We start from the raw sequence: 11,494 nt of genomic DNA, 5'->3' as shown, positions 1-11,494 counted from the left end.
ATTTATAAAAGTCTGTTCCCATACCTAAGAAAAAAAAGCAATAAAAAAGCACAGGCATTCCCGGCCTCTTTATGCTGGTTTATTTCAGTGCCAACAGCTTCATCCTTGTTAAGCCAGTTTTGGGATGAACAGTATTTGCTCACATCACATTAGGAGACATAAAAGGTGTTGGGAGGTGGTCGTATATTTATTCTTCCGCCCTTTCCTCCTCCATCTCTATAAAGAGACTTGCAAGTCTGTGAAGTGCAACACAGCCACCCCCTCAAAACAGCAAGGTCTTTATGCACGACCGAAAAAAAACCTCCACATCTGGTACTGCTTTCCTTCTGCAGTCGGGCAAACTGTAGGAGGGGGGAGAGGAAAAAGATGTGGGAAAGGGGTGTTTGGTTGCGTAAATGGCATCACATTTACACTACTAGCATTAATGAAGCAATCACGTTTGGATACTGTTGAAGACAAGAGAAAAGGTCTTATTTTATTAATTAAACATGTCAAATATAAGTTCCTATTAACCTTAAACACACTGATTGAAGCTGTGTTGTCAGATGTTGTGGTGAAAGTAAACAACCACTTCTTCTCAGTGATCTTTTAGTACAACTGCTAAAGTCATGAGATGTTGTTCTTTTTACAAGTTGTGTTGTTTCAATGTTTAGATTTGATATGTATGTTTCACAGTTTGGAAAAAGTTTATTCTGCCAAGTTTGCCAGAACACGCTTGTCGCTTGTTCTGTGCTTGTTAATGGCAGAGATCTTTCTGCCATTCGATTTTCCAGCCTAATTTAGCTTCACACCCCACCACTGTAGAAACGGAAAAGACGTGTTATTTTATGTGACATTATGTATTGTTTTCCGTCAGCTTTATACAATATACTATATAAAGTAGTGAGCCAATACAATTATAACCTCTCAATTACCAGCGATGTCAGTGTTGACCATAATACTTCCTGAAAAATCACAAATGTGTACGTGGGTGTGCGTGCATGTGTACAAGTAAGGCTGAGTCACAGTGCAAACTGTTCATAAACACTCTGTAAACATTGTAACATCCATGGGAAAACATCATGAGTAGGATTTTTATCTTTACACTTCATATTTGTCATAACTAACGCCCAGAAGTGTTTACTTTGACTTCTACTGTTCTGCTTGTTATTTAGTTAAAGGTAGGAATCCACCTCAGCCCAGTTAACAACCTTAATGTGTTATTGCCTTGAGTCTGCACATGTTATTTTAAAGGATGAAAAGGTTGTTTTTTGTGGTGATATTTCGGCTCAAATTCCCCCTAGAAACCCGATTTGTTTATTTACATACCCCTTCAATTAAAAACAACACAGAACAATCATGCATCGTAAAAACTTAAAGTGACCAAGTGGCAGTATTAAAAGTGCTAACATCAACATCACAACAGAGCATGATATTTAGCAGTATTTAACAATGAAAAATGACTGTAAGATAAATATACCATAAAATAACTTAATGTTGGTTGCAGAATATCCTAAATAGCAGCATTGATGATGGGTACAGGGGAATGTTTTTTTCTCCAGATTTGTGGTTATTTAACAGATTAAATAGTTGTTTTATTCATTTGAGTTCAATCAGCTTGTTTCAGTGTTTTTTGTATCACAAGTCAGAGCAGCATGTTGTCATGAAAATGAGAGTAGTAAACAGAGCATCATCTTGTATCTCCCTGTTAGACATTACCGCTGAGACAAAGGCAGCTATTGTTCATCTGACAGTTGAGTCTTTGTGATATCAGGACACATGCTTGGATGGTTGAAGTACAATGAGGGCATACAACAAAAAACACAATTTCATCAGGCACCTTTCTGCTACCTCTCACCGTCTTTCACTTGTAATCCAACCCAGCATCAAAGCTTCCCAGCAGGCAGAGCGTGTCCGAGGAGAGGGGAGTGTGTGGAGGGAGATTAGTGTGAGGGTGCAACCATCTTATCACTCTTGTTGTTGCTCATCTGCAGATCATCAGTGCAACATAAGTGATGGATTGTCCTGTTGACAGATAAGAAAAGTCTTGCTGCTGCTTTCTCTTGTTTTGACTTGTTTCTAGAGAGGAGCGAGAAAGAATCATCAGAGATTCTTAATTCACTGAAATGGATATTACTTTTAAGGTTTATAGTTTTATAATGGGTTGTTATAGGTAACTTAAATGTTTGAACATGGTGTTATGCCGCTTGCCTCCAGGAAATCTGGCTTTTAGGCAATTAGTCAACTAATTGCCTGTTTTGTTTTTTGTCGACTTGGATTCCTTCACTCGGTTAGTCATTTCTTTATACTTTGTAGTCATGCTGAGTGAAGTATTAGTATCAACAAACTATAACTGTGAATTGTTAGTGTAACACAACTCAAACCTCCTTTAGTCAAGCACAGTTCTGCTGGCTTTATGGTTTTTACATTTAATGACCATATGAAACATCACGCCACGTCAGTTACATGTGATGGGGGGGGGGAAGGCCAAGATGTCGGCTGTTAAAGGAGGAGTTCCAGCTGGAAATGTCCAAAGTAAACCTCCTTCTGATGCCTCAATGTCTCATTTATTTGATTTCTGCAGAAAAATAATGAAAGAATCCCATCACTGTCATATCTGATACAAATGTAATTGTCTTTAAAGGAACTGAAGAAGAGTCAGTGACAGTCTTTTAGAAAGACCCCACAGATGTTCAAGGATTGGCTCAGCATTGCTCACATCTGGAGCTCAATCTCAACACTCATGGGACTGAAAAGCCCGTATTGGCTTCCTCTCTGCCTTCCCTCTCCTACATGTGTGCTCTCTGCTAATTCAAACGTTTGTGTTTTACAGAATTTGTATGTAGAATTAAGGGCGAACAAGTCTAATCATAACTGCAAACTGAAAGGTGAGTAAAGAATTGCACCATTGTTGTTTCATTGTTGTTTTACTTCCATGCTGACACTACTATTAATGCATGCTACTATAAAGGGCTTCATTATATTGTGTAGATTTTGTGAATGATCTGAGATGTTGAAATCAAATGCATCTGTTTTATATTTGTGTGAGAAAACTTCGACCTTTGGATGGACAGCGTTCAGTTTCCTCTCTGCTGCCAAACCTTTATTGAAAACAGAGCTTACAACAAGGAATACATTCATTGCAGAGAGTCTATACGGTTTGTTTTGAAATTGGCTTTTATGTTCTCGGCCCCTGCAGCCTGGCGTGCTAACAGATTGTTAGCCAGATAGGCCGACCCCTATGAGAGCTTTTAAAAATTAAGTGGCGGTTTTGGGGGTTTATTCAATTGGAATTTGTAATTACTTCCTTTGCAACATCTGTTTCCTCCTTTCTGTTTCTCCAGGAATATTATTCTGTGAGTTCATGCTGTGTGTTTTTCAATATTTGTGTTTGAAACACTGCCGCTATCTTTGCCTGTGCTCCTTTTGGAAATCAACTTTTGTAAGATTTCAATTGGCCTTTACCTGGTTAAATACAGGTTGAATAACATATTTGAATAAACTATAGGTTTTTCAATATTTGTGTGTTTGAAACACTACATTTCCGCCATCTTGGCCAGGTCTCCTTTTGGAAAAGAGCTTTTGGAAAATTGCAATGGGACTGGTTAAATCACTTATTTTAATAAACATATTTACCATGAAACTGTGATTCTCCTGGGATATGATAGTTTAACCGCTTACTGTGTGTTGTTTAGATGTTCTACCATCAAAGAAGACAGCTAATAGAGGAAACGGCATCCACCTCCAGGTCAATAAACAGACACAGAAGAAGAGCAGCCATGCTGGTGTGAGTTAATCTCCATATCTCTGTAACATTTGCAAATTCTACATACATGCGTGTACTGATTACTGTGAGATGTGTTCAGGAGAACTCTTTGTAAACTCATCTGATACTAATCAACAAGGTATTTTATAATTGCAAATGGTTGTTTTACCAGTTCTGAAGTCTCTATTGGTAAACTCCCACACAACCCAACTCAATGCAACCTTTAATTCTCTCTAATTAACTAAATGTTTTTATAGCAGTAACAAGCTTGTTTTCTGCACATGCAGGTCACAGAGTGTAACATGGTGTCTGATGAGGACACTCAGCAGGAGTGGGTGTTCACACTGTACAACTTTGACAACAGTGGCAAGGTCACCAAAGAGGTAGGTTTTGCATATTGTTTTAAATAGCTTGCCTTGTACACTGTGAAAATGTGTGTGTGTGTGTGTGTGTGTGTGTGTGTGTGTGTGTGTGTGTGTGTGTGTGTGTGTGGCCTAGCATTACTATACTTGTGGGGACCTAAATCTGTTTACACAGTCACGTGTGGGGGCTCGCCTCCCTTATGGGGACAAATTTAGGGGAATCATTAATTTTAGGGTGAAGACTTGGTTAGGATTAGGTTAAGGGTAAGGGTTAGGGTTAGGCAGGTGTTGGTTATGGTTAAGGTTAGGATAAGTCTCCAGGAAATGCATGTAAGTCAATGTAATGTCCCCTGAAGTGATGTATACATGGTATGTGTGTGTGTGTTGTCTGCAGGACATGTCCAGCTTGATTCGCTCCATCTATGCGGTACTAGAGACGTCAGTCAAGCCAAACGGAGGCCCCCCACCTCTGAAGATAAAGCTTGTTGTAACTCCGTCAGCTGACCCAGAGAAGATCTTACTAATAGGTGAAAAGAAGGAGAGAAAAACTGTGGATATTAAAGAAACACTTTTCCACACAACCACCTTGACTTTTCGAAATATGTTTTCCCCACATTATTCTACTGTGAACAAATATTTAAAAGGTTTAAGCTGTGTAGTTGTACTGTTGTTAAACCTGAGCCCCCTTTACTTCAATTCATTAAGACTTTTTCTTTGATTTGTTTGTTCATCGTGGAAGCATGCAAGAACATCTAATGTATATGAATAATCCAAGGTAACACTCCATTTAATTCAATTCAAAACAGCATCACAGGAGAAGACAGCATCCCAGGAGGCAGGGAACCCAGTAAAAGGACTTTATTGTGTGGATGAAAACATTGAGCGCAGAAACCACTACCTGGATCTAGCCGGCATTGAAAACTACACGTCCAAGTTTGACGGTACAGGTATAACTTGTACATATCACAATACAATCCCTCCTTTCCCGAACTGTATTTTAACGTCTGGTGTTACATACGATTAAAGTCGTTGTTATTCCTGTTTTATCCAGAATCCGCTACCCAGGAGCCCAGTCAGGATACTTGCTCAGCTCCTAAGCACCGCCCTGTGGTCAGCACAGTGAACTGCATGTCTCCTGGAGGCCAATACACCCCATATTCCCTGAAAAGCAAGGCCATGGGAAAGGACAGGCATGGAGGTGATAGAAAGTCCTGCAGGTTACATGGCCAGCACCCTGCTTCCTGGTGCCATCCCTCTCAGCCTGCAGCACACAGCGCCCTGCAACGCAGTCACAGCAGGAGGCTGCGCACCAGGGGACACGAGGCTGCCTCCAGACCCCCGCCTGAAATACCTTCAGACAGTCAGCCCTCCTGTGGAGCCCCTGCTTCTCAAACCAAGAGACATGAGCACCATCACGAGCACCATCATCATCATCACCATCACTACCACCCGTCGTAGAAGCATTTTAAACACATATCAGACAGGTGAAGAGTATGCTATCGACATGAAATGCTTTAGAGGTTAATTGCAACTCAGCATCTTGATAAATCACTTAATTTACATGTTTTTTAGTGTGTGGTGGAATCAGGCTATCAGTTATCTAAAGCAAACAAACCCTAAAGATAAGCTCTCTGTGGTCAGTTTAATGTTTTCTGAAAGCTACTTTGTTTTGGATGCCGAAGATCTGGATTTGATGAGGAGATGGGATGAAGAGATGTGATGAGGTCTTTGGATTAGCTCTCCTGGGCACTGGATATGATGAAAGGAGGTGGATGGGCTTCAGCATGAACACTTGAAATCACAGCTGACTGCAGGAGAGAGGAGAACCATTTTAAAGTTTGGCTGCAGCACGATGATTGGCTGCTGGAGGTTGAGGTGAAATAATAGGTTAAAGAGAACTGCAGCTGCGGAATGAATTAATATATACCCAGTCTTCCTGAAATAACTTGCGCTGAGCTTCATATAATCATGGGTGCATGGATCCGATGTTGTTCTATTACTGCTCTCACATGTCACAAGTGATCAGTGACAAGTTTTCCTTTTGGAATTTAGATGTTGTTTCTACTTATCTCTTTGGCAAAAGTTGCAAATAGACAGTGTTCCCGACGAAGGACAGGAGACAGCTGTTGCTATTATTAACCTCAACCCTCTTACCCACCACGCGACCCCTCTGCCTCACAACAGCTAGCCTGAGTTTAGACAGGTTTACAACTCTGGGACAGACGGCAACAGAGGAAATAACAAAGCGTCAAAACAGTGACTTGCAGAGCTGTTAGACTGCAGCTCTCAACAACAACCACGACTCTGACGAAACAAACCGGGAACCATGAAGACACTGCGGTTTATTGCTGCTGAGGGCTTCGTGCAGAGTGGTCCCAGTGCTCTGGAGAACCTAAACTGCATGTCTTTCAACCTCTACCCGCTCCTCTTCAAGGCCTGTTATCTGCTGGAGCAGGCGGACATGCTGCGTGCTTTGGTGCAGACATGGCCTCTTCCTGTGCTCGACTTACAGAGGCTGCTTGGAGCCACAGCCGACTGTCAGGCGGACCTCACCTCCCGCACCTGCCGCCTCTGTCTGGAGGCCATTATAACTGGCTTAAAGGTACTTTAGTCAAATATGCCTTGTCCTATTTATACTTGTGTTTAAGGGCATGTTCCTGTGTCATGTTTTTCAGTTCTTCTCCTTGTGAACTAATTGCCTTAAAGCGAAGAAAATATTCCTAAATAATTAGCGTAGTATCCCAATATTTATGTGTTTTTTTCAATTATAAATAAATTAAAGTGGACCTACCATGCTATATTTGAAAAATATATTGTAGGGCCATACCTATATAAAACATGTATCTGAAGTTTTTTTTTCAAAATACCAAACAGGTCATGCATTTTAGCCATGCCTCATTTGGCTCTATTTGCTCTATTCCAGCCCTGTTTTTGCAAGGGCTGATTCTGCTTTTGTGGCAGACTACAGCGCCACTTACAGGCCTGGCATATGTACTACAGCGTCTCCAGCGCTTTCGAGCGGTCTCGTGTGAACGGACATGTTCATGGCCCAACCCCCCATTCCCCTGATAGGTGGAGAGTTGCCCATATAGGCGGAGCACCCCTTTTCTGACGTCAGGGTTGCGTTCCGATAATCCAAAAATCAGCTCCTGAATTCTAACCCTATCTCCTATTCCTTGACCTCTGAGTGAAACGTCACGGGGTTAAGGGATAGTGGATAGGAGAATTCAAAAGGACTTAGGAGAAGAGACCGCGGTACTTTAGAGAATCCGAATGCACTTTCACTATCCGACGTGTTTATGATGCGCCAGCGGACGTCATGAATGTGCGTCTGCTGCTGTGGAGAAACTATGGAAACTACAGTTTTCTATACAGCGGACTACAACATGGATGTTTAATAAGAAGGAGGGACTACTGTAAACTCATCTAGAGACTCTGCACCGTGCTCTGATGCTGTTGCTTTATGCTTTATGAACGGGGACAACAGAGAAACATATTCTTCATGACCAAAGTTGGAATTTAAATAAAAAAGGAAAGTGAAACTTATGCTCGTCACCCTCTCCCTCCGGTCCACATTAATACAAATGATCCCAATACGTATGATTGTATGAACTATGAAAATATCTTAAAATCAATACAAATGTATTTATTATAAACGTTAGTCCTTCACATCTATCACTGTGTATATCACCATTCAAACATCTTTTAAAAGTTGAACAAACTCCACACAGCTCAGTAAAGACTGTGAGATGTTGACTTTATTTGATCATTTCAGTAAAAACTAACGTTCATATTTCTCTTTTTGATTATAATACTGATTAACGTTCAGAAAAAAGCACTTTGGCAACTTACCACATACGTTTTAAAATGCTTAATAAGCACCGTAACTTTCATGATATAATTTCTCTGTCATAATCGGTTGTTTCCGTGAACGGCTGACTGTTGAGTGACGGCAAATGCTGCGGCTGCAATGCATTGTGGGGCAGCATTTTCTCCTCTCCTTTCGGTTAGGGAGGTCCAGTGGTTCCTAAGCTAAAGGAGGTTATAAAGGAAGTTTGAAACCTCCTTTCCTTTCATTTGGAGAATTGGAACGGCACTTATCATGGCTGCCACTGAGGGACTTCCGGGTCATTTCACTCCGTTAGGAAGATTCCTAAGCTAAATGGACTATTGGAATGCAACCCAGGAACATTCAAATCTGTATCAGCTCCGTTGCAGCCCCGTTTTTAGAGATTTGGGTATGGAGCAAAAGAGAGAGGGTTGTGTTTTCTGACACTTGGTGAGTTCCCTGACACACCAGGGACACATATTCATGTATAAAAGACGTACAAAAGTGCATTTTGCATGATAGGTTCCCTTTAAGTTAATGGAAGCCATATTTAACCAGGTTCACCACAGAGGCATGCAAACACATTTCTTAGTTTTCTTCACAAATTCAAGATAACAGGGTGTGTCAGTGATATTTAAATGTTCATTTTGTGTTCCTTTAAACACATCTGCTTTAACTTGTTATTGACTCGTGATCATGAATTGTTATAGGTTGACACTTTCAACTAATTTACACAATTTCCCCTTTGTTTTCTATAGGATTATGTGCTGTCTCCTCCAAGAACCTACGCCAAGAACCTGCGTGTGGTGGACCTGACAGGCCTGAGGGATGTGGAGCACCACACCTGCCCCTGCCGGTCCACCCTGGGTCGATGGGGAAGAACCAAGCTCCTGACACAAGTGTGCTTTGAGACCATGGTGACCATGCAAGCCAGCGAAGTGCCACAATCTGCCTTTGAAACCTCTATTGAGGTCCGTCTGAACGGCTTTGTCACGGGCCGCAGCTATGAGCTGGTGGCTCAGGCCTTCCTCGTCCTCCGCTACTGTCCTCTGAAGATGCGCTTTGTTAGTTTTCGGGCTGACACCCTCACTCTCAAGCAGCTATTTTATGTTCTTCGCCTCGCAGAACCTGACAGCATTGAAAAGCTGGAGGTAGTCCACAATGTTCCCCTGCAGGCTGCACACTTGGAAGTGCTGCTGTCCAAGGTGGAACTTTCCAGATTGCAGTCTTTGACCCTTCCAGCCGGGGCGTTGGATGTCAGGAGGTTGGGCCCTGATGACGACATCATGTCCATCATCGGGAATCTGCTGGCCCAACTCAGCAGCCTGACCGAGCTCTATGTTGGCTTCTCCACTCTAACTGGACACATACGCAGACTGCTTAAGTGAGTAGGCTAAAAGGACAGAGGGAGAGATGGAGAAAGACAACAAGGTGTTCTTGTTTGGATGAGGACAAGATGGAGGCTCACATGCACCTTACAGCATCAGGATCTTTAATATAGCTCAAAATAATCACTTTTCTCCGGGGTCAAAACACGTTCCAGCTTTAAGGCTCTTGTTTAGCGATGGAAGGTATTTTTTTTTTTTTTAAATTGCTGACATGATGCCAGGAAGAGAACAGACAGCCGCAGATGCTCTTACAGTCAAATGGAAAAAAGCAGGAGTACAAAGCACTGAACTGTCAATCAAAGTCTGGTGTAAACCTCACAATGACAAAATGCCTCCCTTATAATAATTAAAATGATGCTTCTTCAATAATAACGAAAGGTAAAGGGGGATTCAATCAAAATAAACAAAGCCAAATAAAGCATGCAGGCTATTGTTAGGCAAGCGTTAACCCTTGCACAAATTGAATTAAGATCGGTCCTTATGCAGGTAACCTTGTTAAAACAGAAATGCTAAAATCTTGCTTTAAGTTGCCAAAAGATCAGAATGCCCTGGGTGTGCAATAATCTACCTCACTTAAAGTCTAAAAGCACACGGACAAGTTATCTGCCTGCTTTCCACTATATCAAAGTTGTATTCAAAAATCTTCGAGGCCCAGAAATGTCTGGTACTATAGGCTTTATATGATACAAATTCATTCTCTTTACCCCTCTTTTCTTTCCACAGTCCTCTCAACACACCGCTGCAGTGCTTGGATGTGGCCAACTGCTGCCTGAACCGTGTGGACATGACCTATCTCTCCAACAGCCTCCACAGCGAGTTCCTGGTCAGCCTGGATATCAGCGGACATGACATCTTCAGCTCTTTCTACTCCTGTTTCGACAAACTGCTCGGCCGCTGCTCAGCCACATTGACCAGCCTGACCGTAGAAGAGTGCAACATCGAGGACGAGCACATGGACGACTTCATTCACACTCTGGCTCGCTGTCAGATGCTAGAGGAACTCAGACTCCTGGGAAACCCTCTGACCTCTGCAGCCCTGTACAGGTTATTCTCCATGCTATCTGCAGGCTTTCCTAACTTAAAATACATCGAGGTACCAGTTCCCCGAGAGTGCTACTCAGAGGATGTCACTTACCCTCTGGAGGATTCAGACCTCCTGGTGTACAACAACGAGTTGTTTCAGGAAGTCAATACCCAGCTGATGGGGATCCTGGAAGGAGCAGGGAGAGGGAGTGTGGAGGTGTGCACCCCTCTCATGGGGGCGTACGACCCAGATATTAACGAAACCAGCAACGAGTTGGGAGTGTCCATGCTGCAGTCTTATAACAACGTCCTTGGGGACTTTATTAGTAGCATAACTGAAGTGGACAACAGGAGATCACAGGCTCAGAAAAATGCTGAATAGATTTGACTGTGGAGAGGTCAAGTATACAGAAAAGGGATATGAACTCAGATTGTTGAGATTAATCTAGACATTGCAGAAATAATTTGTTGACAATGATCAAAAATCACAGAATCGTCTTCATTGTAACTAGTAAACTATTATTAAGATATACTATATTTATCGCGTTTTATATCTTTTAGGGTGCAGGTGGGGACGTATTAGTTTCAGAGGAAAAAAACAGGATTGGAATACAAGTTTTTGATGTACTTTACAAGAAAAAAATGTATTAACATTATTGATCTGTCCTTTGTTTTTTTATGTTAAAAAAAAAAAGTGTGATATCAGTTAGATTTAAGAAACAAAACATCCATGTTTACGCTCTAAATCAAAGCCTTCCTGACCCTTTCGTCACGGTTCCTATTCATGACTGAAGGGAAAACCTGAGTACAGATTAGACTTGATTTATTTTTCTAGAAGTCATCTCAACAGAAGATCATTGGTTTCTTCTCAGCACTTCCTATACGCCAAACATATGTGCAGAGCAGATAGATGTACTGTAGCGGTTGTGGTAGATACTTGAAGTTTGTCTAGGATTCTTTCTAAACTGTATTTATCATGTCTATATTCGTGTTTTAATGCTGTATATAACTGGATTTGCGAATGTGAACAGCATAACTTTGCAACAATCAGAATAGCAAGTATGCTTGTAATGGTTTCACTTTGTCATACCAATAAATCAAACCTCCAAATACTTCAGTCTACTATCCATTATATTTATTAAAAAAA

The 11,494-nt window shown here is 41.6% G+C and overlaps 1 protein-coding gene across 1 annotated transcript; it reads left to right on the top strand.

Annotated features, from left to right (window-relative positions):
- Positions 1-5,599: 5,599 nt before the first annotated feature.
- On the top strand, positions 5,600-11,459 carry lrrc14b (leucine rich repeat containing 14B). Its single transcript, XM_034241302.1, has 3 exons — positions 5,600-6,709; positions 8,695-9,320; positions 10,048-11,459. The coding sequence occupies exons 1-3, from the start codon at positions 6,434-6,436 to the stop codon at positions 10,727-10,729; spliced, it is 1,584 nt and encodes a 527-aa protein (XP_034097193.1). The 5' UTR covers positions 5,600-6,433; the 3' UTR covers positions 10,730-11,459.
- Positions 11,460-11,494: the final 35 nt, after the last annotated feature.

The sequence above is a fragment of the Gymnodraco acuticeps genome, unplaced genomic scaffold (assembly GCF_902827175.1).
Source record: "Gymnodraco acuticeps unplaced genomic scaffold, fGymAcu1.1, whole genome shotgun sequence".
In the NCBI taxonomy this organism is placed as follows: domain Eukaryota; kingdom Metazoa; phylum Chordata; class Actinopteri; order Perciformes; family Bathydraconidae; genus Gymnodraco; species Gymnodraco acuticeps.
The sequence above is the reverse complement of the archived record's forward strand: the minus strand, read 5'-3'. Positions and strand labels throughout refer to the sequence as shown.